Here is a 27,994-nt window from a genome sequence, read left to right as displayed (position 1 = left end):
TGGGTACTCTAAACATGTTTCCAGATTTGAAATAGTCTTGGGTTGGGTAATCTCTTAATACCAGGGCTATAATTACTCTACATTTAACAGGAAAGGAAAAGAAAGCAAATAGCTATATCAGGTGAATCTGAATCCTATCTCCAATGTAAATTAAATAAATATAGAGGCCCATTTTTAGGATTTCCCTCCTACACCCTTATTTTATTCAAATAAGCCAAAGAACAATCCTTGAAAATGTTGCTAAATCCGGCTCCCATGCCAATTTCTAAAAGTTCTTTTGTCACTATTACTACAAATTGGAAGACATTATTATTTTTACCAAATGCCCTAGATTAGAATCTCATTTTTCCAGATTTCAAAGATGCCATCTTATGCAGCAAAGATTATCTTACTTTGTTTGAAAATATACTGAATAGTTAATTGCCGAGCAAGGATAGAAACATCAGCTGAATTATACCAGCTATCTTTTTTTCTGATTTTTTAAATGCATGAATGCAGAAACATGGTTTTAATTATTATATATTATGATTTGAGTTTTTTGTACCCCTTCATATTTGGAATATGAATTAACAATTGTAACAATTGTTTTAAATTAAAGCTTTACTTGAAATTATGGAAAGGACATCCTAAATTCAAAGTAAAACTCTGATTTGGAGAAACAAGGGATTGAGAAAAGTTTGTCTGATTAATACAAATTAGAGCATTTTGTTGAAAAATGCTCTAATCTATATTCTTGCTTTAAAGTGTTTCAAGGCTATAGCAATAAAAACCGGTTCCAAGAATGAAGACTGGTGTATCATGGCTAGAAAATGAGGCCTTTTAAATAAGCATACTTTTTCTCATCCTAAATGTAATTTATCCCTTGCATTAAGAAGATCAAGTATATTAGGATGGAAGAAGTCTAGGCACTACTGAACCATCTCGGACTTTAGTGGACCTTTAAGAAAAGTGCGGGAAAGAGCTTTTCTTTTCTTTTTCCCTTTCTCAGTAGGAGAAGAGCAAGTTCCCCAACAGTTTATACCAAAAACAAGAGCAGGTCTACTCAGAGAAAACTCTCAAAAGACTTATTGAGGTACTCAAGATTAAAGCCAATGGGGCTTTTTGTCATCAATGGTCATTCACAGGGAATATAATTTCCATTGTCAGTGAAGAATGATCCATGAATGCAAATAGCTACCCAGTTAAACAGCAGAGAGAAACGGATTGACTAAACCACATTGTGTTTAGATTAATGCAGTTATTTTGAGGAGAGAGGCAGCCATTACTGCTATTATTCCCTCTCAGGAAAAAAAAAGGCATTGTGGTAACTCCCAGTTTGCATTGCATCTACTTATCAAACACTAAGTACAACAAGTTTCCTTGGCAGATTGTCAAGGCAAGTCTTATTGTCCACTTATCAGCCTGGTCACTCTTCCACTCCATCTACAGGCTGATGGCAATCCAAATCTTCCTTCACTTCCAGACTTCCTGTCAATTTCAACCCTGTTTTCCGATCAACACACCAACATTTCCCTCGTTGCCCATCCAAAGCTGGGTGACACTAAAGGAGAAAGATAGATTAATTCTCATAATTATGAAAAAATGATATACTCTTACTAAGAACTCGTTTTCATATTGCTCTGCTCCTAATTATTTTTGACATTATATCCTTTTCACATTGCTTTCATTTTATCCACAGCCAGGGAAACACAAACTTCATTTGTACTCTAGTCATATCCCTAATTTATTTGCAATTTGGTTTTTTTTTGTTTACATAAATTAAATTTACTTTCATTTCCCTTATTGTTAACATCAATAATTATTGTAATAAATGTTTAATTTGATGGGAAATGCTTATCTTCTCTGGACATTTTTAATGCTTTTTATCATTCAAAATAGCCTGTGTTTTTTCTTGGATCTTCTTTTTGAGTTATTATGTTTTACAAAATAATCTTTAATAAAAGCTTTACTTGCATCCCAAACCATTTTTATATAAATAGGATATATTTGCCAATAGTTTTCTTATATATATTTATAGAAAGATTTAGATGAAAAAACTTTTGGTTTTGAGTATTGTAAGAGTTAATTTGAAAATAGAACTGTTTACAAATAAACATATTATTACTTAAATGTATAAATTTGAAACAGAAGAACAAGTGAAAGAATATATGATAAAATGACTATTTTTAGTTACAATATGCAAATGGAATAGTGGGAAAATGTGGGTTGAAAAAATTGAAATGTATATATATTGTTATATCACAAACATAATTTTTATAAAACAGTTGGTATAGGTCCCCAAAAATTGTCTAGAATGTATAAAGGTATGTTAAATTTATGTTGAAAATGTAAACATGGGGTGGGGTGGGGAGGCTAGAAAACATTGGACTCATTACATGATGTATTGAACCTATGATGTACCATGACATTTTAAGCGATACATCAGGGCTCACTAATATCCAAGAACTATTCCCAAAAACACACCCCATTCTTGCACAATTTTTGAAGCTAGCAAGAGGCCACATGGGAATGGGATGTGCTTTCCTCCAAACTTTCCAGAAGTCATACAAATGGGCAGTGCTCTTGAATGGCCTCTGGAGCTTCCGAAAATTGTTTTAAGAATGGGGAGTGCTTTTACACAGTTTTTGAAGGTTGAGGCTGTGCAATAACCTTCTCTGAACCTGCTTCAAGATTGAAGACCTCATGCAACCAAGAACAGTAGTACAAGCAGTAACAAAAAGAGAACACTGGGTAAAAATAAGTGGTATAGAGCAGAACCCGGGGAACACTGGGCCACAAGGAATATTATACCATCCTCCAAGGCTATTGAACAATGGGGAATGGCAAAAGGCAGCCTTTTTGAGTGACAGTGGTGCCTCTAGGTCTGAAATCAAGGCCCAGGTCCAGCCTCAGCACTATCACTGAGTGAAGGTTTGGGGTGGTCTGGATTTGTGGGTGGGAGGGGTACTTTGGCTATTTATATGCCAGTTGTTTTCCCCTCTGTTAATTTGGGCTACTGAAATGCCATGAAATTAGCATTTTTCCTTATAGAATCCAAAACCCCAGAGTTGGGGTGAAGGAAATGGCAAAATAGAACTACAGGATCTCAAAAAAGGAGGAAAAAAAACTATCAACTATACTAGAGCTGAACTGGAAATAAATCACTTCAGTTCTTCAACATTACTGATACTGTGGGAATACGGAGGTCCAGAGCTACTTTTAAAAGGCAATGTGTTTAGTGTTTTATCTGGAACTGTGCCATCAACTCCACACAAAGCAAAGGCAAATAGAATGGCAGAGGGTACTGTTGGGAAACTACCAGGATGATGGATAGTCATCTCACCACCTCACATGATGTGTTCTCTGACCAGATATGGCTATCATAACAGTTATTTACTGGAGATGTCAAGAACGTATTTTCAAAAGGTTCTCACTAACATTTTCTACCCTGTGTAATCTGTCATATCAGAAAGGTGCTAGGCTGGGAAAGGTTGAATGACATCATGTCAGTTCTCGGAGTCAGAACAAGTTACTTATTAAATATTGCAATGTCCTGCCCAACCTTTGAGGTGTAAGAACAGTAAGCTGATTGGCATCAAGAAGGACTTTCCATCACCCAATAGGTTACAATTGGAGAACAGAGGATGGAGGTTTGTTGCCCTTTCTATGTTTATTTTTGCACCCAGGTTTCTCAATAATGTTGATACATTGTTGGAGTTCCATAAGGAAAAGCGAACACACATGAGTTGCCTTAATACACAATTAATAATAGTTCATAACATGTGCTATGCAGTTCTGAGATGTAATGAATTAAAAATCTGTTTCTAAGTCAAGAGAATTTGGTCCAAAAAAAACAAAACATCATAGCCCACACAAAATAAAAGTTTACCCATGCCGTCCCATGTTTCAGGGTTACCTGTTTGGGATGAAAATTTCCATTTTGGTCACAGTTAGGGATGGGAATGAGGTAAAGGTCCTCATGGGTTCGGGTTTGGGAAGCTGCTAGTCTCTCTAAGGATCTCTGAAGTTCACTCTGACACAAGCCTTGGACCTGTTGGCAAAATAATAGGAGGAATTTCAGTCAGAACACAGGAACTGTGAATGCATCCAAGGTCTCTCAGAGTACATGTGGGTATCATGTTAATGAATATTTTCATTCTCACCAGGTTACCGCTCCCTGGAATGGAGGTGGCTAATGAGCCATCCATGGCTTGATTAGTCAAGCTTAGTGAGATATTCAAAAGGCGACTTTTTATATAACAGGGAAGCCTCCAATGAGTTCACTTGGTGCACTGGATTAAATGACTAGCAATAACCAGCACTGAGGCAAGTTGGGAATGAATTTTATAAAGTAGCAAAAAAAAAAAAAAACCAGAAAGTACAGAAGTACAAATATTTCTTGTTTCAAATAGGTGTTCTTAATCAGATTGTCCACAAACCTCCACATGCATCAGGCTAGAATTTCTAGAAATCCCATGGCTGTGCTGGCAGGCTAATTCTGAGATTTGTAATTCTAACACATCTGGAAGGCATCTGAAATGTTGGGAAATGAAGAGCAAAACTGAGGAGCAAATGGGAAGAGCCTAATTCAGTCAAATGTGGTTTCTATTCCCCTTTCTCTGAAGAAAAACCAAAGCCCCTCACCAGTGGCCGGATGTCCTCCCGGGGTATGGGGTTCCACATCTTGACACCATTGTTTATTCGTTCCCGTGCTCTTGCTTGTTGTTTCTGCAGACATTTACGGTCATGGATGTTGCAGGGGCTGAAGTTGTTGGTGGGAGGGAGCTCAATCTCTACCTGCTCTAAAGACGAGCAGAGGAAAGGACAAGGATTAAAACAAAGCAGGTTGGTCGTGAAGGTGCGTTTTAAGAACATGCCCATCCAAATTGTTCTCTACTTTTCTGAAAGTCTGGATGCATGAAAGTATCTTGCGTGCATTGTTCCTATTCATAGGAGGGATATGAGGGAGAATTCTAGCAGCTCTAACCTCAACTCATTAGTGGGGCTCCCAAATCAGATTCCAAAATCAAAAGGCCCACCAAGGATACTCTTATGCCTTTGCTTCCATTCTAGGGCCTTCCCAGATTTTTGCATCCCAGCTATGGTAGTTTAATTAGTTCTCAATTTCTCCAAAGGAAAATAGCTGCTGTTGAATCTTTCTTGGACTTCATAACCTGCAATCTAGAAACTTTGCCCAATAAGTTCACGATTATGTTCATGGATGGGTTTAACAATGATAGAAATACTTTCTGTCCTATAATATTACATTGTGTTCTTAGAGCAATTTAAAACTTCTAGACAATCAGTACTGAACTCTGCTCAAAAATAAACACCACTTGAATAATGGAACACATGCTGAAAAGCTATTATTTTCTATATTATTGGCTGTCAGAATACTAGCTTGGATCCATATAGACATAATAAAGCTTGCCACAAATAAATTCCAGGAAGAGTATATTTCCAGCAATCTGGGCTACCAAAACATTTTCTTTGCCTACCCCATTTAAATTTTGTTTTGGCTAACGGACAAGCCATTTGTGTTTTGCTTAAAGCTTTCTCTCCTAGTCCATTTTTCTCTTCAAAACTTTGCCCAGTTGGCTGCATCTGAGTTTTCAAACTATGGTCATGTTCTCTTTTTAATTCTCCTTTTCCAAAAAGGCTGCGCTCAAGTTTCCAAGAATTTTTATACAACTTTGGCTCAACTTCTCAAAAGCTGACAAACATTGGAGATGTTTGCCAAACAAAGAGATAAGGTTTTCTTAATCAGTGAGGTTTCCCTCTATTTGCTTTACCTCAAAACTATGTTCTTCAGCATTTTCACTGAAAATTTTGGAAAGAACTTTATAGACCATCAAGTCCAATCTCTTGCCCAATCCAGGAATCCATTATTGTAGCATCTCCAATAGAAAGATGTCCAGTTTCTGCTTAACCAACTCCAGGGAAGGAAGTGGTTTGGATTTGACAACATTTTGTAAGACTCAGCAGCCTCCTAAATCAAAAGTTCCTTTGCCTTAAGGCACAGCATTAATATTACTCTCTTTCACACACCTCATTTAGCATAATATGGACAAACTATAGTAAGCATCAGATTTTTAAAAACCTGTCTTGTCCAAGAAATTCTTTTTTCCAAAAAATTGGGAATCAACATCTACTATACTAAGAGTGAGAACAGAATCATAGAGCACAATGTTGTTTAAACTTAGCCAGCATGATTTATAAACTACTTCTTAAAACATTGTGTGAATCCTGCCTGGATAGATTGTTCTCTAAACCATAATTGGCTAAGTTGGGCTTAATGTGTTGAATGACTATGACTTTGTATAATATTCCAAAGAGTGTCTGAAAATTGAGTCATGGCAACTGGACTTATTTGTGGTGATCTGAAACATTTCACTGCTCATCCAAATAGCTTCCTTGGGCTGAACAAGTTGATTAGGCAGAGAGTCATTGGAATGTACAATTCCTCCAACATCAATTGAGACAATTCAATTTTCAGATAACTCTACCTGGACAACTAAGAATCTTCATTGACATATTGTCAGACACTTTGGGGAAGAAACCTTGAGTTTCTTACAGGAGGAGTTGGTACATTCCAATGACTCTTGGCTAATTAATTTGCCTCAACTGAGGAAGCTGCTTGGATTAGCAGCCAAATGTTTCAAATCAGCAAAAATAAGTCCAGTTGCCATGGACTCAATTTTCAGGCAACCCTACCTGGAGGACTGAGAATCTTCATTGACATACCAAATAGTGCTTTGAAAACATGTGCCCTTCAAAACAAAAGTGCCCTTTTCAGCAGTTTTCACAGCCTTAACAGAAAGAAACCTAGAACTACAAAAAAAATTAGTGATTGCTTGCATCTTTGCCACCTACATACAATAGCCCTAGAGAAGCCAACAGGCCACATGAGTAGCAACAATTCACAAGAATCGCCTCTTCTGATATACCAGTAGAAAGGTGCATTAAGGCAAAACTACGTGACTTATATCTCCCTTCATATTTCTAAGCAAAAATATATGTTGTTGATCCTTTTCAACTTCACTTTTGACTTTCAGTTTGACTTATATCTCCAGTTTTTGCCCAGGTGACCTGCCAGGGGAAAAACCTCTTACTGAGATTAGGCCGGAAGTAAGAAAAATCATGTTCTATGTTCTATCCTTTCCTTTCCTTCCTACATTACCCGAACATAGGCCACCATAGTTACCTCTTCTAAAGTAAATAAAAACAGTGCCTAGCATAGTGCTCACCTCCCACTAGGAACCTGTCATGTTTATAGTGTCAGCAAGTTTCACCAGCGTGGCCAATTTCAGGCTATTCCCCCTGCTACAGGAAAGCCAGATGATATACTAAGCTGAGCTGGCTAGGGAATTCTGGGAGTTGAAATCCACACATCTTCAGGTTGTCAAGTTGAGAAACATTGTTCTTGAAAGTAGAGGAATACAATCTAAAATTATTGTCATGCCTTATGTTAAGAAACAAAAGCAACATCTGCAGAAATATGTTTGAAGAGAAATACTGGTTTCTAGCTGACCTTAGCTGATCTCGTTTAAAAGCTGAAGGTTTGGGGGCCTCATTAATATTTGGATGGAGAACCACCATTAAATGTGAGGGCTGTATGCTCACCACCAATTGAGAAGTTGAAAGAACATCCCAGAAGTGTAAAGTCCGTTTTTGCTTCCTCTTCTTGTTAAGTCATTACTTTTCCTCCTCAACAACTGACTTTTGGCAGAAAAGGAAATTTATCCCAGATTTTAATGAATGCAATGCAAACTCTTCAAGCTTCTTTTGCATCATAGCAAGGCAGCATGGCTAGCTTTTCATATACTGATGAAATAGATTCCTCTTCCAGAAAGGAAAAAAAAGAATTATTGTGTACACATTGAGTACAGATTATGCAATAGCACCAAAAAAAAAATTCCTCAGGAAGCAATTTAAAACCATACCTATCGATCTGGTAGTGAAAAATATTAAATCCTCACATCACACTAGTTGTTGGTTTTTAAGCTCTAAATATAGAGGTACATTTGGAAGCAGAAACTGACTCAGTGCTTTTTGCCCTGTGTGACTTAACATTCCTACTGGGTTGGAAGCAGTTGGATTCAACTTCTATTAGGACCAGTATAGGTATATAGTGGTCTTAAGGAATGTAAGGGTGGCACATGACTCCTCTGTGCATGTTAAGCACTGTTGTCTCTGTGAGTGTTTCTATTGCTGGCATAATGAAGGGCTTGAAACAGAACTTTGAAACAGGAGACCTGCCCAATTGTCTTTGTCTCCATTATTTTCTTGTAAATAATGGGGGGAAATCAAATTGCTTGTTAATTTTCTCCTGGCAATTTCCCATTGTGTGAATCGAAGACTTAATGCCAGGGAAACAGCTGATTGGACTTTAAAGAACCTGCTGTCTCCCATCCATCCCATCCCATCCATCTACCCATAATAAACACTGGATGGAGAGTTGAACTTACGGTCTATCTTAGTTATGCCTTAGTGGTGGCCTTGTTCTGATCTAACCATGTGTTTTGCCCCTCAGCTCACATAAAGCCATGGTGGCACAGTAGTTAGAATGCAGCATTGCAGACTAATTCTACGCACAGTCTACAGTTTGATCCTGTAAAGCATTATGGGACAGTATATAAATTGAAGTGCTATTGCTATTCTTCAAATAATCACTAGCAGGCTATCCAGTAATGTTCTTTTTCATTGCCAAAGTCAATTTCTAGTCCTAAAGCATAAACTGGGCAGATTAAAGGATGCTCGCTATACAATGTATAGCACTTATGAACTCAATCTCTTCTTAAACAACACAAAAAGTTGGGGGAGGGATTTGTAGTAATGAGTATCAAAGTGAACAACTAGGGAGAGTCTTGGCAACCACTTTCTGGGTTAAATGTGATTCCAGTGGTGGGATTACCAGATGTTGGCAACCCAGAAGGCAAGTGTCAAGAGAGCACATCTGGTTAGTTTAACTTTAAAAAAAGAAGAAGAAGAAAGAGCAAATGTAGAATACTGTGAATTCAGGGCATTTAAAGCTTAATATTTTGCTAGAGCACAACATGATTTTTCCCCAACGTGTGTGCATATGTGCTCTACTTTCTTCTTGCTGAACTTCTCTGCAGCTGTAAGGTCGAGATGTCATGCCTTTAAACACATGCTCCCACGCCCGCTGTAGTCTGTATTGAATTATCGATCTCTGTGAACAAAAAAAGCTCCATGGTGCTTTTGCAGTGAAGAGGAGCAGGTCTTGTGGACAGAAACGAAACAAAGGCTCTTCCAGAATGCCAGGCCCCTTGCCAACAACTCTGAAACCAAGCAGGCTCCTTCTCTGCAGAAGCCTACATGAAACACTGCGAGAAATGTTTTAGCCCAGTCAAAGGGGGATGGGGAGTCCCATCAATGGAAAAATATTGATTTTCTGAGCTGTTAGAACAAAAACACAGCTGACAAACCTTGATTACCTAGAGCCAAAGCCACTTAAGAAGAAACAATTTAAATTGTTACGAAAATATACGAAGGTCAACAAACGGGAGGGGACGACATATTAAGGATCAGATTGTTGATATATCCATATGTACCCAGCATGAGGACTATTGGAACATGTGTTAAATATAATCATTCAGGTTTGTTCTGGGTTGGACTCGAGCTGTGCAGATTCTGTTGGAACTGATTGAAGTATAATCTGGTATCATCATCTAGGAAGCGTTTTTGTGCCTATATGTCCCAAGTGAACAGAGTCCTTCAGGGTGTTGCACAGCCATCTGTTGGTTAGATCTGTGTGTCTCCCAGGAGGAAATATGTGATTGAGTCCAAATAGTGGTAAGTTCATCTTTGAAAAAGGTCAGTGGTTCCTCTTGATTTTAAGGAGTAGGCAATAGGTACCCTCTCCAAGAAGCCATGATTAGACCCAGTGAGGGTGGATTATTTCATGCCCATCTGTAACTTTCCCTTCTGGTGGGCAGAAGCTTCAGGGGGTCCAGGTGAAACAGATTATCTGCATTCCATCTAATTAGGATTCAAGGCTAGACACTGAACTGAGGTGGCACTGAGCACACTTGTGGATGACCATTTAACTGTCCCTAAACCCCAGAATGTACTCTCCTTAGCATGCTTTAATACATTCCCTACATGAGTTCTCCAAGAAAGACACCAGAAAATTCCATATAAGCTAAGGTTCTGGTCTTGTGGATAAGGATCTAAGTGAAATCATAGTCCATGTCTTGTTATATTGCACTTTTTATAAAAATGCAAGAGCTCATCTCTTCACTCCCCATTTGAAGAGAAAAAAAACAGGCAACTGTGATTTATTCTACATACAGTTTTATTACAGACCTACACGCTCAAAAATTAAAATGGATTTTCAGGGTGATAACTAAGTGAGGAACTGAGGTTTTTGCCAGAAGCCAGTTTACACATTTATTTAACACTGTGGTGTTTGGCTTGTTTAAAATACGAAAAGGTGAAGTCAAATTCCCTGGAGGAGCTCTAAGTTTCACAATCTGTATTAATGGATCGAATGCAGCATTTAAACCAATTTCAATTTAACTATCAGAGTTTCCGTCAAGATATCCAGGGAATTAACATTTCCTGGAAACTAGAGAAACCTTTTAGAGCATATGTTGATATGGGAGACTAAACAGCTACTGTTGCTTCCTGTTCTTTACCCTCCACCCTCCTCCTCAACAAGTTGCTGTGAGCAGAATTCGCAATTTATTGCACAGCAAGTAAGGGAGATGGATAGATGAACAGATCAGGAAGGAAATAGGAAGGGGGGAATTCTACAGTCTTGCTTATTTACTTTATTTGCATCCTGTCTTTTTAAAGATGAATGAGGTCACAAAGCACTAAAATAAAAACAGCATATATTTTATAGAATTAAAAATCAGGTTAAAAAAATACTAACAGTGTGGACTCTGTTGGAAGACAGAAGAGCTGTGTAACTGGAGTTCAAGTTACAACAAGGCAAGAATCCTGCTTATTATTTTGCTGGGGAAATTACTCAACAGCCCTTGGTCTGGTTTACAGATGGAACAGAAGGAGGCGGTAACAGAAAGAGGTCCAAGTTTAAGGAGGTTTTGTCAAAGCGCCCTCTGGTGGACATGTGCTACCAATCCATTTAACAAGAACAAAAACTGATATATTTACTTTTGCCACAATCCTTTTATGTAGCATTGTTCCACCAGTGCAGTATGAACAAAAAGGAGCTCTTTGCTCCTCGATGCAGGAGATTCAGGGAGTCACGCCCGTAAAGCACCTTGCTGGGCACTGAGCTTTTGTATATTTTGTATATTAAAACACGGAGTTGGCAGAAGAAGCCCTACCTTTAGACAGATATGGTTAAAGAAGCTGTGCTTAAATGTTTTCCTCAAGGAAAACGTGTAGACGTTTAAACAATAACAAATATGTTCTTGTCTAACACAGTCCATTTCTTCTGCTAGCTCTTCACAGGGAAAAGGTTAAAAGGTTCACTTGTAACTTGAAATTATACAATCCATTTTATTCTTTGAAAATAATGTCATCTTATACTTCAGCATATATACATGCAAGACCTTATAGGACTGTTCAGTAATTACTAAGATTTTGTAGAAGAAAAACTGGCAGTTGAAACAGCTTCAGGCTAATTTAATTTCATTTCTGTGCTTCAATATTTTTGTTGGCTTTTGATTTTTTGGCAAGTATGTTAGCCTTAACAGCTTTTTGCTGCCCTTCTGCACTATTAACCACATGGTAGTTAGACCAACAAAATCACAAAACTAGACATTTAAAAAAAAAAAGAACGCACATACTTTCTGGAATTGCAGGACTTCTACACACTCCCTTGCAACTTGATTAAACAGCATACATTTAATTTAAAATGTCTGCATTTCTGGTGCCCATTACAAAAACCTCTTGGGGCAGAGAAGTTGGCTTGGCCAGTTCTACAAAAATTTAAATCACCCTTTTAAAGTGTTGAATTCAAATGGGAGCAACTAAAAACATTTTGAATGAAGCCAGATGCAAACTTGTTTTATAAAATCATTGGAACACAGAAACAGGGCAGTGGTGAGGGAAATTTGATCACAGATGCAGATTTGGAAAGAAAAGCTGGCCCTAATTTTCTATTCTCCACCAGGACAATAGATTCATACCCAATTTGGCAGCTTTTTACTGATGCTAATGGGCAGCTATTCCACACTGTCAATTATTTAGCAGTTCATATGGATTAAAAAAATAAAATTAGATTTTTTTTTCTTATCTTGAAATCCTAATGACCATATCTTTTTAAAGAAATGAAACATTCAGAATGGTTATTGTTTTTACAAATAGTTTATGCAAAGCAACCTTCTAGCAAGTTCAATCAAATGTACACCCAATTCAGAATTGTTTACTTCATTTAGTAGCTAATTACTGTGACTGAACCTACTATAAAAAGGTAAAGGTTTCCCTCGCACATATGTGCTAGTTGTTCCCAACTCTAGGGAGCCGAAGAGCCAGCACTGTCCGAAAACATCTCCATGATTATGTGGCCAGCATGACTAAATGGCAAAGGTACATGGAACCTTTTCACCAAAGGTGGTTCCACCAAAGGTGGTTCCTATTTTTCTACTTCATTTTTACATGCTTTCGAACTGCTAGGTTGGCAGAAGCTGGGACAAGTAATGGGAATTCACTCCATTACGTGGCAATAGGGATTCAAACCACAGAACTGCCAACCTTTCTGATCGACAAGCTCAGCATCTTAGCCACTGAGTCACCGCATCCCTCTTGAACCTACTATAATATTTTCTTATTTTGGAATCTTATCTACAAAGATTTCTCTTTTTCCCCAATACACTTTTTCACACTAACAACTGGGGAGTGGGGAGCAGAAATTTACCTGATGAAATTTCTCACATCAGGAAGTTGTTTTGAATCCGAATATTTCTGTGGTTGTGTTTTGTTTTGTTTTTGTTTTTATTTGCTCTGCATTCAGTGGCAAGCAAAACATTGGTCATGTACTATATAATAAAAGTGTATTATTCATACACTTGCACGTTTATTTACCAACAGAGAAAGGCCTATTTGGATATATTGTCTTAGCATAAATGGTCATGTCTGGCCCTGTTCAAAAAACACACTTTGGGTCCTCCAAGTATATATCATTTTATTTTATAGAGATGCAACAAATATGTATTTCTTACATTTTTATTTTTTACCTAATTATTGTCCCAGGTAAGGAAAGGTTGGCCATTCGCATCTACAATGTATAGCAAGTTCATTTGATCCAGATGTTTGCTTTCATTAAATTGCTGCCTGAATGTTCTAAATGGTTCACTGAAAGTCCTTCAGAAAAATCAGAAAATCTTGTTCATGCAATACTGAAAGAATCCCAAGAACCTTCTCTGTTTATATGTTCCCTATTATCTCACTGGGATACTGTTGCTTCAGTGGTTTGGGCAGAACCAGCCAACTGGAGATGCCTTTGGTAATATCTATGTTTTGATAAAAGAATGCAAGCTTGTTTTCTAACAAAGTTTAGAATAGAATAACAGAATTGGAAGGGACCTTGAAGGTCTTCTAGTCCAGCCCCCTGCTTAGGCAGGAAACCCTACACCACTTATGTTGGTTATCCAACATCTTCTTTAAAACTTCCAGTGTTGAAGCATTCACAACTTCTGGAGGCAGTTGATTAATTGTTCTAACTGTCAGGAAATTTCTCCTCAGTTCTAAGTTGCTTCTCTCCTTGATTAGTTTCCACCCATTGCTTCTTGTTCTGCCCTCAGATGCTTTGGAGAATAGTTTGACTCCCTCTTCTTTGTGGGATATTGGAACACTGCTATCATGTCTCCCCTAGTGCTTCTTTCTATTAAACTAGACATACCCAGTTCCTGCAACCGTTCTTCATATGTTTTAGTCTCCAGTCCCTAATCATCTTTGTTGCTCTTCTCTACACTCTTTCTAGAGTCTCAACATCTTTTTTACATCGTGGTGAACAAAACTTGTCTTATAATATTCCCAAAGTTACTTAATATGAAATCTTCTGAAGAATATTTGGGGGATAACTGCGGTCATTGACTTCATTTTTCTTTAAATTAATTTAAGATTAGATTATTTCATTTTTATATCTGAATATGGTATTTTTATTTGCTTTTTATCATTCCTATCATAATTATTAAAATGACTTGTAACTACTTTGCTAGTTTGATCTGTAACTGCTTGTTTCTAATTTTATTTAGATTTATCATGGACATTTTAACTATTTATACATAACCTAATGAATAAAAGGTGTGCAAATCTGTCACAACCATTGTCTCATTATATTATACTGTCTGCAGTGCACACACACCATGTATTCCTTCTCCTAATGTTATTTATCTCCCCATGTCCTCCCTCTGCACAAAAGGAACTACATTTAACCAGCATTTTTAAATGACTGCAATTTTCTGCCACTATCCAATTCCTGCTGTATAATCTATATACGTTATTTCTCTTTGGGAGCGGGGGGAGTTTAAAAACTGTTTTAACACTAGAGTTTTCAAAATGGATATCCATTTCTCTTCCTACCACTACTTTTTATGCTTCCGCAATTGAACAGCTGCGAGCAATCATAGGTTAATTTAGAATTTATTTTAAATTCTGTGTAACTTTGCACAGAGAAAGGGAGGAAGGATGGAAGAAATCTTGCTTAGCAACATTAATGGAGAAGACAGCATGAAGTCATTGGACTTGACCATCTGGATTCTGCTAGAGATTTAATAATGGGAGCAAGTCTGCAATTCTCTCATAGTTAAAGTTCTCGTTTAAAACCCATTTGAAAGAGTAGTACAATCTTCCACAATGAAATTTTGGAAGAAGGTGGCATTTGTTTGTCCAATAAAAGCAAGAGATAAACTTCATTGGACTTTTGTCACTCTGTGTTGTGATATGTTTCAAAACTGCAAAGGTGGGCAGTATTGTATTGAATATTAATACAACAAGGATTGAGTTATGTGAAGAACTGCTTCTAGGAGTGTCATTTCATACTTTCAAACCAACATTTTAGAGTAGCACCTGCACCAACTTTCCATAGAATTCCACTCAGTTTTGCATCCTGTGGACAATGTACTTCCTTTTATTTGTCTTAATCAGGAAGTCTTCACTTCAGTCGTCATCATTGTCCTGAAAATGCTGAGCAACATTTTCAGCATCTCCTTTTTTCTCTGTCCCTATGTTTTGCACATGCACACACACACACACACACACACACACACACACACACACACTCACACACAGTGGGAGGTAGAGTCACACAACATGCTACACTGAAATCTAACATCGTGGACCAGTTTCGCATCTCTTTATAACCAGGAGATGCTGGTCATCAGGCTTCTGCAGAATCATCTACTCACCTAATGTCTGACTCGGTACTTTTCAGGTCTTACACAGGCCACTTATATGCATGAATCTGGTGGTCTTTTTGAAAGAGGGCTAGACCTGTGCGGAAAAAAACTGGAGTCCTGTGCTGCATAGAAAATTGATTCAAATGTGGACTTCTTAGGCAAATTATGTCAGCTGTGCGCTACTGATTCTGTTCCCAATGGTCCCATGGTAGGTTTTTTCCACCAACAAGAGATTTCGTGTAACTGCTTTTTTCTTGTTTCTGCTTTGAGGAAGAAGCACTATTTTTCCTACTCCACAAGCTACTTCCACTTCTGCCTGCCACAACCACTTGCTCACGTTCACTTGCAGGTTTCCCTTTCTTTAATTTAATGATCATTCCCTTTTGTTTGGTTCTTCCATTTTCTTCCACGCCTGAGGGAGACAGGCATGGGAATGGGGCTTAGGACGAAGCTGAAGAAGTACCTGGGTTCTCTTCCCAAGCTTCATTCCCCACCTTGGCCTCTCAGTTGGGTTGAGACTGGTTTAGAATAAATAGTCTGAGAGGCTGCAGGTAGAAATACCTCCATGTCTGATAATTGGACATCTTATCAATTAGCTATACATGCTGCTTAAAGCACCAGCCTACACTTTCCTAGGAACTCACATATGTTAAACAGAGTATGGATAGTCCTCAACCTGCAGCCGTTCACTTAGCAATTATTCGGACTTACAACAGCACTGAAAAAAGTGACTCACACAATTGTCAGAGCCTTTCCACAGTGACATAATGAAAATTTGGACGCTTGGCAACCTGTATGTATTTATGACAGATGCCAGGATCATGTGATCTCTCTCGGCAACCTTCCCAGCTACCTCCCAAGAAGATAAGTCTATGTGGGAAGCAGAATTCACTTAAGTGTGGTCAGTGGTGGGTTTCAATTTATTTTACTACCGGTTTGCTTTTGCACATGCAGGCAGGCACTGGCGCAATGCTTCTGCACATGCGCAGAAGTGTCCAGGCAGGTGGGCCGCCACCACCACCACTACCAGTTTGCCCAATCCGGGGTGAACCAGCAGAAACTCACCTCTGAGTGTGATTCACTTAATAACTAAAAGGCAAAAAGGTCATAAAAGCAGGCACAATTCAGCAACCATCTTGCTTAGCAACAGAAGTTCTGGTCCCAGTTATGGTCATAAGTCAAGGACTACCAGTATTTGGTGTTTGCATGTTTTCCCCTCCAGCATGTGATGCTTGGTGGGAGAGGTAAGAAAGTCAAATGAATCCCCCAATTCCTTTTCTTTGTTTTGCATTAAACCTTTCAAGGTAAGCACAGCTCCCTGACTTCATTCCTAAGGTGGAAAATACTGTGCATGTAAGAAGGGAAGGGAATGTATACTATATTTGTTCTTATTCTGAGCTTTCCAATTTAAAAATAAATAATCTAATATAATTGTGTGTGCACAACCAATTAAGAAATTATTCTTTGTATCTGGACAAATATTGCTGATATTATTGTACTAATGTGCAAGTTGATATTGCTAAACATAATTTAATATTTTTTTACAAAGGTAGAATGTGCTATATTTGAAGTGGGACAGTTTGGGATGAGACCCAATGGAGATTATGCTCTGCATTCCCAGGTTTACCAGCCACTTTCCTTTAGTCAGTTGGTATTATTTCATTGCAATTTTTTTTTTAAAAATCACATTGTGGTTTGGGCAAAATGACTAATCGTCACTTGGAAATAAGAGAAAACTCTCAGACTCGTGTTATAGAAATAGAGACAAAGTAGAGGGGAAATCAATCCAGGGCAAGTCAACAGTTTTTTTCAGCAGAGCCAAAGGGGGAGGGGGGGCACTGTCTGGCTGAGAGGAAAAGGGCCACACTAAATGAGAAACAGATTTAAAATCGGGAGGGGAAAGAGAGAAAGCTTTGATTAAAAGCCACAAAAGTTGGCAGTGGAGGAGGAAACTAATTGGGGGTGGGTGGGTGTTATGCATGGAGAGAAGTAGTAAAATAAATAAACAAACAAAGAAATTGCCTTCAGTTAAAATTATACCGTAATAGGTCTTTGTAAAGGTTATGCTGCCATTCTGCCTTTTGTTACCTAGCAACCACCAGGTGAGATGAAGGGAGCACATGGTCTCGATGTTACTTTGCAGGCAACACACAGTATGGAGAAAGAAGGGCCATAGTGTTTCTGTTATCAATTACTATTCAGAAAGTTTTCCCCTATCTCATTTTGGTTCCCTGCTGTTCCTATTACTCTCTATCAGATTTCTATTTGAGCTCCTGGAGTGGAGGGTGTGTGTGTGTGTCCCAATTGTTGATTTAAATCACAACTCTGCTCACCCCTGCCTGCTCCTCTTTCCTGTTATGACCTTTTCCCCCTCTGCCAAGGGCACTGGCTTGTCCTTCTCACTCAGTAAGTGACATCACCAAAAATAACAATCTCAGAAAACCTGTTCCTGGTATTGAGGGTGACACTAAATAAAAATGTTTACTCTCAACTACACATTAACCTGCCTGCTGAGGGAACCTGCCATAGAGAAGAAAGTGATATGAGTCAGTCTTCTCCTCAACCATATTGAACTGTTCGTTTGAAAGTCTGAAACTTGGCATTTATTTATTTTATTTATTTATTTATTTATTAGACTTATATACCGCTTCATAGGGCTTTCAGCCTTCTCTAAGCGGTTTACAAATTTTTAGCAAATTGAGTCAGCAAATTGCCCCCACAGTCTGGGTCCTCATTTCACCCACCTCGGAAGAATGGAAGGCTGAGTCAACCTTGAGCCGGTGAGATTTAAATCAGGGTTTTGTCCAGGGCAGCCTGCCAGGACTGGGTTAAAGATGATGGCCACAGTCATGTAGTTGTAGAAAAAGACAAAGGCTTTGACAGCATGGTTGTGGCCATCTCTTAACATTTTTGACCCTCTCTTGATGGATAGCTCAGGTGGAAGGTGAAAATTGATTCCATCTATGGTCACTGAAGTCTAATATTGGGTAATCTCTGAATGGTTACATGACTCTCATAAGACCTAGTAATAAACCTGACTCTCCACATATTTATCTAATCAGTCTTCCACAGCTTTTGGCCAAGTTGGCTGTTATTTTGGGAGTTGCAATCCAAACACATGTAGAAATCACCAGGTTGGGGAAGGTTGAGTCAATCTCAAAAAAAGAAAATAAAGTGATATTAGTTGCCAGTACTGCTGGAACAAATTTGCCTAGAGCAGTATTGCTAATCACAATTACCAAAATCATCAACATGGACGATGATTTTTTAATAGGTCTTTTTATTTATTTAAAACATTTGTATGCCAGCCATCTTAGAACTACTACTCACAACAGTTTTCCTAAACTTTATAGAACAGTCCACTATAATGGTCTGCCTGCCTTGTAAATAACAGTGGCAAAAGTAATGGTTGACCCATTGTTTTTATTTTATCTTTGCTATTATCTTATGAGATATTCGTCTGTTGTTTGGTTTGTTTTCTTATATAAAATATATTGCATGTTCAATTTTTCATGTTTCAAAAAATTTAACCTTATTTTAATTTAACTTTAAAAAAAGATAGCAAAACATAGGGTTTGGTTGTTGTTGTTTTTGCAAACTATTTTGTATGATGCGTAGTTGGGATTTCAGCCTACAGACCATTCCTTCTCCAGTCCAGCAAATTAGTAACTAACAAAATGCACACAGAATAGTAAGTATTCTGTGATTATTCTTTCTTGTGTTCATGCTCAGGCTACTTTATATCATTACCCCACCACACTTCCCTTGCTAATGAACATTGAAAGCCAACCTGCAAATGTGTTATATTGTGTAACATATGATGAATATGTTAGTCATCCCCCATGATTCTACTTGAAAATAGTTTGACATTAGACTGTAAGTCCCATTTTACTGTAAAGTATATCCAGCATCTTGTATGTTTGAGTTTATATAAGTGTATGCAATGGTGAAAATTCTACTTGGGTACTTTAAAATAGAATTGTTGGCCAAAAAGCAATGTACTAGGGGCATTTCTATTTTGGATTTCTCTTGGGTGCATAAAATTAAATCTTTACAGAGTGAGATAATTCTTTATCTTACCTCCAATAGCCCTTGCAGAAATGGCAAATAGTCAGACACTCAGACTCTATAGCTGATATCCATAATCATGAAACTATTGAGAAAATATTTTTGAAATATATATTTTATTACATCTGTTAGAATCTGTGTAGATAAGGCTGGTGATTTAATGCTGGACTGGAACTGGTAACCATTATTCAACTCCAGAGCTTACTGGGGGCTATGGGACAATAGGCAATTAATTTCATAAATTGGGCAACTAATTTCATTAAACCAAATGATTGTTTTTCGTACTTTATTATAACATAGGATCCCAGCCACATCCTTTATAAATCATGCAATGTAATTTAGCATAACAATCAAACCCACTAAATATGGCTTCAAGAAACCATCTTTACAAAATTATGGGTTAGTATAATGTGTGAATCCAGTCATTATTTCCCAAATCTTCCTACTTCTCAGGATTGTTTAGAATAAGAATAGATTCTCATGTTACTATTCTGATCTGTAGGGATAGATGTAAAGGTAGAAAAATAGAAAACATTGTGGTAGTGCTGAAAACTTTATGAAATTGGAAATAATAAATAAATAAATAAATAAACAAATAGATAGATAAATAAATAAATAAATAAATAAATAAATAAATAAATAAATAAATAAATAAATAAATAAATAAATAAATAAATAAATAAATAAATAAAATAACAAGGCAGTATCTTTTTGTAGTGGATCAATAAATTATATTGTAAATATTGGAATAGCATAATCTACTGTGTGAATTATCAAATGATGTTTATAAAAATCATGTTCCCGAATACTCAATTATAAACCTTAATGAAAAGTCCATAGATGATGGAATAGTCTTCAGATTGTCATATTCAATACCCCCCACTGCAAAAACTGTGATGCTACAGGACAAATAAATAGAAACCTTTTTTCAAGAATGGTACCATTTCAAACTAAACAGACTATTAATAGAAGAGAGAGTTTTGGTTATATAATTTGCATTCTAGGATATTACTCTTCTAGGAGGTCTAAACAATACCATTTTTAATATACTCCTTGCCTGTTAAAGAGCTGTAAACAATGGATAAGCCAAATAAATAGAAGCATAAGCCTATAGCCTACATTTGTGACCAGCACTGAATCATTAAGCAATAGCACTTACACTTATTCACAGTACTTTACAGTTCTCTCTAAGCAGTTTACAGAGTCAGTATATTGCCCCCAACCATCTGGGTCCTCATTTTACCCACCTTGGAAGGATGGAAGGCTGAGTCAACTTTGAGCCTGGTGACATTTGATCTGCCAAACTGCTGGCAGCCAGTGATCAGCAGAAGTAGCCTGCAGTACTGCACTTTAACCACTGCGCCACCGCAACTCAAGGAAAGCAGTTGCTAAATAAAACTGCAGTTATACTTAGTTTTACTTCAGATTTCCTTTGCATTATAATTATAAATACAAGGATGCGTTCCAAACTTATATTTTCATCAGTGTCATAACTGCAAACCACCACCAGGAAGTGGTTTAACTAAGATTACCTGTAAATCTTAAATCTTTCCCCAATTAACATTCATTAATCTCTTAGGATTACTAGATCGGAGGCGGAGGACGAGGCTACTTTATTTCATGTTGTACTTAGCCTTTCAAAGGCCAGTGTTGATTTTTTATGCTCTTGATTTTTGTAGGACATAAGCTTTCCCCATATACATTTTTGTTTCTACGCTGCCCTTCTCTTAATATTACCCTGCTTCATTGCATTCTACATCTCGCCTCTAACTACCTGTATCATTACTCTTTCTACTGAGCATACCAAAGTCAGCAATTGGTGCGTCCTAATTTTTTTATGAATTTCAACCATGTCCCAAAATATATGATACTATATATCTGAGCCAGTGAAGGAGGACATAAACAATAAGAAAGAAGTATAAGTGTTTTTGAGGGAAACAGGGGGAAGGCATACAGTTTAATTTTCTTGACAGCCACAACAAAAATGAAAGTGAAAAACTGCAAAGAAAGAAAAAAGGCCTATGTATATACAAAAATACTTTTTCCAGTATCAGAAAAACTGGGGGGGTTTTTTAGCGGCAAGAGTTTACTAAAGCTTATCAGAGAAGAAGTAAAATCTTCACTGTATTACTGATCACAGCATAAGTGGGAAGCTATTATCTTGCAATTAGCACTTACTAGCATAGCAAAAGCTGCTCAGGAAAAAAAAATGCTTGCAGATACTCCAAAGAACTGACAATATTTGATTTTAAGGCTATGCCTTCTGGATGGAGGGCATCAGGTTAACAAGGAGGACATGTCCTCCTTTTGCTGGATAGCTGGTAACCTTAGTCAAATAGACTTAGCACTGTTTTTAAAAGCAAAATAAACTCCCAACTATATTCAGAAAGCAGGAAGAAATTACTCTTTTAGACCTGGCCACATATATTACATACTGTACATGCATTTTACTTTGTAATACCAAATTTCCATTATACTCTTCTAATATCTGATATGTAGAACATCCACATACCAAGCATTTGCCGGGTCCTGTACTGCATTTTTCAGAATTTAGTCACAGTTCCCGTTCTTGCCTTTTATAGACAGCTTATTTTTATGACATATATTAATTCCAGCAGCGGATTTGTAAATTTAACCTTACCTTAGTTAAATGGAATAGATGCCATTATGTTTGTTCCTTAAACAGCAGAGTATTCATGGACTTTCCAAATGATTCCAATGATCCAAATGATAGCAACAATAAAGTGTCTGCATGTTGCTATTACAAGTGCAATACAATATAAATATCTTAGTCATACCTAGTGTTTGGAAAGCTTTTTCTATCGAGTTACGGAGGAAGCTTTTCCTCGGGTTTCTTTTTCAAAAAGGATATTCCTCTGATGATCCAGCTGTTTCCCAGATGTCTAATCTCTCCAACCTATTTAGGCAGGAAAGTCAGCAATTCCTGTAGCAACTTCCAGGATAGAATGCTTCAGGATGTCATGATTCAAAACAAAAAATCTCCAAAAGGAGATTATGCTCTCTTTAAAACAAATAGCTAAAGAATTGTGTGCAATTCAACAGGGGTGAGAAGAGGAGAATCTAAAAGAACTCTCTTGGGAGGATGAACAGAAAGATTAATGAACATACTTAATTTTAAAAACCAAGTACTGCTATAGCTCAGGGTGCGTTGACCAGTTATTTGAACTATATGAACCCTGTGACATTTATATATGCATTGTATGCATGCATGTATGTATGTATGTATGTATATGAAGGTAAAGGTTCCCCTCCCACATATGTGCTAATTGTTCCCAACTCTAGGGGGCAGTGCTCATCTCTTATTTCAAAGCCTAAGAGCCAGCACTATCTGAAGACGTCTCCATGGTCATGTGGCCAGCATGATTAAACACCAAAGGCGCACAGAACACAGTTATCTTCCCACAAAAGTAGTCCCTATTTTTCTACTTGCATTTTTACATGCTTTCGAACTGCTAGGTTGGCAGAAGCTGGGATAAGTAATGGGAGCTCACTCCGTTACACAGCACTGGGGATTCAAACCACCAAACTGCCGACCTTTCTGATCGACAAGTTCAGCATCTTAGCCAATGAGCCACCACGTCCCTCTATTTATTTATTTATTCATTCATTCATTCATTTATTCATTCATTCATATTTTAAAACTGCCCATCTTCCTCATGGATTGGACATGGACATTCTGTATTAAGTTTATCTTACCTTAGTTCGCTTTTTTTTAAATCTCAAAACACCAACAGATCTTCATGCAAAGATTGGCTTCAGATATTGTATTGGGGGAGTTGTTTATTGTAGTTGTGTGCATTCTCTGAGTATCAACAAGTCTTTTCTCTAGCTTAGTGACTCCCAGATGTCCTTAGTCAGCAAACCCCTCTCCCTACATTTTCCACCATTTTGCTGATCGGAAATTTTGGGGACTGATACTGATATGCTGTATCTAGAAGATCATGAACTGGGATAATTGCCACAAAATCTTTATTAATAGCAACTCATTTTGCCCATATTTGGGGAAACTGGATTGTTTTAAATCTTAATTTAGGACCTGCACAGACATAATTTAGCTAACATCATTTAGAATCACAAATGGTGATTACATTTGGTATGTTACCAGCAGTGGTGGGTTTCAAAATTTTTTTAGAACTTCTTCTGTAGGTGTGGCCTGCTTTGTGGGGGTGGCTTACCAGCCATGTGACGGGTGGGTGTGGCTTGTCAACCATGTGACTGAGTAGGAGTGGCTTGGCAGCCATGTGACTGGGTGGGCGTGGCCAACTTGTAAAATGTGGTGAAACTCACTTAACAATGCTCTCATTTAGCAACCAAAATGTTGGCTCAGAAACTCTGGCATTTGAAGCACGCAAGTCTTAAAGCTGTCAAGTTACAAGACCCTTGCACCCCTAATCCTTTAGGAAAAAAACCCAGGGGTGTTCAAACTTGACAACTTTAAGACTTGTGGACTTCAACTCCCAGTATTCCTCCTCCAGTCATGTTGGCTCAGAAACTCTGGCATTGACGTGTGCAAGTCTTAAAGCTGCCAAGTTACAAGACCTTTGCACCCCTAACCCTTTAGAAAAAAAATCCCAGGGGTGTTCAAACATGACAGCTTTGAGACTTGTGGACTTCAACTCCCAGAATTCCTCCTCTCGCTCTTCATCTTGATGATGTGCAGACGGGTGGGGGGAGGGAGATGGAACCGGTTCTAAACGGCACTGTAGATTTGTGGAACCTCTTCTATAGAAGAGGTTAGAACTGGCAGGAACCCATCCCTGGTTACCAGACTGTCTTTTTCATGCTGTATTAATTTTACTGTAGACATTTTTTAAGCGTGTTGCCAATTGTATGTTTCATTTTTAGTTTATAAGGAAGTAGAGATCTAGATCTACATCTATTTTCTACCTCAAAAAAATCCATGTCTTTTTCCAAGGATAAATATGGGGTTGAAGATACTTTCTATATTTTCAGAAGTAAAAGTCCCACCATTGATTGCAAGTTTCTGTAGCCCAGCAATTTTAGGGCAGTACAGAATTCAATCCTAGACCACCTCAGAAATAGAGTTTAATCTGAATTATTATACTGTCCTTTACATTACTTTACATTAAGGAGTTGCCAATGCAGATTTCAGAATTCCCAGCCTTTCTTGTTTTCTGTAATAATTTTGCTACCTGTACATTTGATAATTATTTAAAAAGGGAAGGTTTTCCAAGCCCTGTAAGCAATTTGCATCTTCTAAACCCCTTGATTACAAAAACACAATAGCCATGCCTTCCTCTGATTAATTTAGTAAATACTGGTATCTTTTATAGCAACACCAATTTTTATTGTTATTTTACTGTGTGTTTGTTGTTTGTACTAGCATGTGAATCTACTCATGACAAGATTGTCAATGGAAGGCTATTTTTTCCATATCATATACTTTTATTGTATCTTCTTCCTTGTTCATAGTAGCACACTGAAGAAATCATTCCGATCCTGATTTTAATGTTAGTTCTGTCTTTGCTTTAGAGATCTATTGCATATGCACATTTTAACCCTTCCTTATTCCAGAGTAATTCAATTGTAACAACATTCCTTAGGTTTATTCTATTTTGTAGAAACATTCGTGTGACTAGGTAAGAATGATTAAATAAGGTATTATTAAATCTGAGCTGATCAGATTAGCAAATGCATGAGTGAAACCTACACATTTGACCAGCTCTTTGTGATCATGGATTCTGCATTGTCCTTGTTCACAAAAAGTGGCTCCTACTACAAGCCTATAATTAATGTGGAAAAAAGCTTTATCCTTAACATGAAGATTGATGAAAAAAATACAATTTATTCTTTCAGACACCATGTCAATTTCTTCCATTGTAGCACTACATAGAGCAATTCCAGCAGATACCAAACCTCTACTAGCCAGGAAATGTAATGATGGGTGAAATATCATCACAGGAATTGATGTTCACCTATTCCACGCAGCTGATAGATACAAAAAGGAGGAGAGGAAATCCTTGACAAACCATTAACAAAGAATTAAAAGATGTGTACCTTGCTCTTTTTAATGCATGTTTGTAGCTACAGCAGAAGCAATGATATGGTTTAGTGGTTTAGGACAAGTCTAGAGAAGAAATAGTTATTATTATAGATTTATTTAATTCAAAGAGAAGTATGACTATCAATCTACTCTATATGTTTTATCATTTAATGGGTATTAATTATGCCTTTGTAAGCTTGAAAACCTCTGCTGCTTTTTACCATTAAGAACTTCAAACTGGCAATAACACTTAGCCATCCATTATATGCTTTTTAAGTGATCTGAGGATATGAATTTCCTGTAGGGCAAGAAGAGCTAATGAGCAATAATTATTGCACATTACTATGGAATACAAAATCACAGTACTGATTGAGTGTGTGTGTGCGTGCGTGCGCATTGTGTGTAAAATATATTTCCACACCTGAGAATGCATTCGAAAGAAAAGAAACCCAACCAGTCTTTCGATATATCAATATATCATTCAGAATAGTAGTCTTACCCCCTCTATTTTAAGGTTAAGCTCATTCAATTTATTTGAATTTATTTCTCAGAGTCATATGTATCATCATATATATAATTTATTGATTAGTGAGGTGACCATTAGGATTATAGTCCGTTTTCTTATCATTGATTCAAAAGTATCAGATTCACACAAAGAAGAAACCATTTTTAGCTCCATAGTGAAACATCTTTATAATGATGGTTTGATCAGTCATGCTCTTTTTGTTAACGTTTTTTTTCCAAAGGACCAAATTTTACCAAGAATGTGTTGAAGATAATTTTAAAAAATCTTCATACTATCTCTCTGAGTACTTGTGCATGTGAAAAACAGTTTATTATTAGACAGCCTGAGATAGATAGATAGATAGATAGATAGATAGATAGATAGATAGATAGATAGATAGATAGATAGATAGATAGAAAGAAAGATAGATAGATAGATAGATAGATAGATAGATAGATAGATAGATAGATAGATAGATAGATAGATAGATAGATAGATAGATAGATAGATAGATAGATAGATAGATAGATAGATAGACAAATAGATAGATAGATAGATAGATAGATAGATAGATAGATAGATAGATAGATAGATAGATAGATAGATAGATAGATAGATATAAACCCTGGGTGTGTGTGTGTTTGTGTGTGTGTGTGTGTGTGTGTGTAATAGATACGTGAGGCTTTCAAAAATTTCTCCAGTGCAACAAGCAGGGGACAAATTTATCTCCCTCCCTCTCTCTTTTTTTTCTCCTGCTTGTATCATTTCCCACTTCAAGACGGGTAATACAAAAACTTGAAATCACAATGTGGGCATATCCAGGAGAAACTCTCTGTAGCTTTTTTTTTTTTAATTCAGCATATGAACCCTATTTTCCTCAATTTCCAGTTCTCTTTTTGCTAATAGAAACCTTCTGGTGATATGAGTAAAATGTGGGGGGTGGAGTGGGGGTGGAATGTGGGGAGAGAGGGTTATTGTTGTTTTTAGATTGAAGTAATTATTTAAAAATGGGTCACCTTTTAATCCTATTCAGCAATTGAAGCCAGGCAATCAGGTAGGAAAAATATTTCTCCTTGGAGTATCACTAAGTGTTTGGCTTCCTTCCTGGCCAGGAATTGGGCAACGTGAGATCGTATTCACACAGGGTCATTTCTCTGCAGATTTTCCTCTTGTTACAACCCTGCTGTATGTCACATCATTAACAGTAATAATAACTGCCTTGCTAGCAATGTTGCCTTCCTACTATCAGTAAATAATTACACCAAAATCCTCACTCCCTCCAGTGATGTTCTTTGCCAGCCTTTTGCTCTTTGAAACTAGTCATTTTAGGATAACCACTAAGAACATGCCATTGTACTATCAACCAAATTAACATACAGCTAGCCATAAATACAACACACAGTTCTGCTGAATTTCCCAAAGAGTTTACAGGGCATTTAATCCTGTCTGAACCAAACATAGTGAATGCAAATTTGATGCCAATTTCCTTCCAATTGGTCAGGAGATGTAGATGTGGGCAGCACCAGCAACTTAAATCCTGTGTGCTCAAATCATTGGCCCCTCATCTAAAGTACTCCAAATCAATCTTTCCTCCCACCAAGGAATAGCTCTGTAAACCATTCCAAAAAAACAATGCATGCCACAGATGATGATGTCCTCCAGCCTTAAGGGTCCAATAACCTGATGGCACCTTACCTGTTGACTGCATGCTCTCTTGGATCGCCTCGACTTCAGACAGGTCCATGCAAACACCTTGGCCATGCATGAGTGTGTGCAAGGGTTTTTCCATTCCCCGTGGTGGGTAACACCGCAGCCCTGAACCACAGCGAGATGTGTATACCCCACAGAGCATCCCCTTTGTTAAGGCACATGTGGCACAACATCCACAGCCTGGTTCCTGCACCAGCTCCTCACATCCAGAGGGTGTCCTGCAGCGTGCCAGCTTCTCCTCAGAGCATGGAGGGCACTGAATAGCCTCAAGGCTCACAGAAAAGCCCACCTGGGCTAGAAGCAGCAGGGCAACAGACACCCCATGGGAGGGCATGATAAGCAGGCTGCGGTCCTGGAGAATGAAGGGCCAAG

At 37.6% G+C, this 27,994-nt stretch overlaps 1 protein-coding gene across 1 annotated transcript; it reads right to left on the bottom strand.

Annotated features, from left to right (window-relative positions):
• Positions 1-21: 21 nt before the first annotated feature.
• IGFBP4 (insulin like growth factor binding protein 4) lies at positions 22-27,994 on the bottom strand. The gene is made up of 4 exons (XM_014073928.2): positions 27,608-27,994; positions 4,624-4,781; positions 3,896-4,030; positions 22-1,540 (listed from the first exon to the last, which is right to left on the bottom strand). The coding sequence occupies exons 1-4, from the start codon at positions 27,954-27,956 to the stop codon at positions 1,406-1,408; spliced, it is 777 nt and encodes a 258-aa protein (XP_013929403.1). The 5' UTR covers positions 27,957-27,994; the 3' UTR covers positions 22-1,405.

This window comes from Thamnophis sirtalis, unplaced genomic scaffold, assembly GCF_051295495.1.
Source record: "Thamnophis sirtalis isolate CommonGarterSnake01/CBP01778 unplaced genomic scaffold, rThaSir2_p1.2 scaffold_4, whole genome shotgun sequence".
Lineage (NCBI taxonomy): Eukaryota > Metazoa > Chordata > Lepidosauria > Squamata > Natricidae > Thamnophis > Thamnophis sirtalis.
The sequence above is the reverse complement of the archived record's forward strand: the minus strand, read 5'-3'. Positions and strand labels throughout refer to the sequence as shown.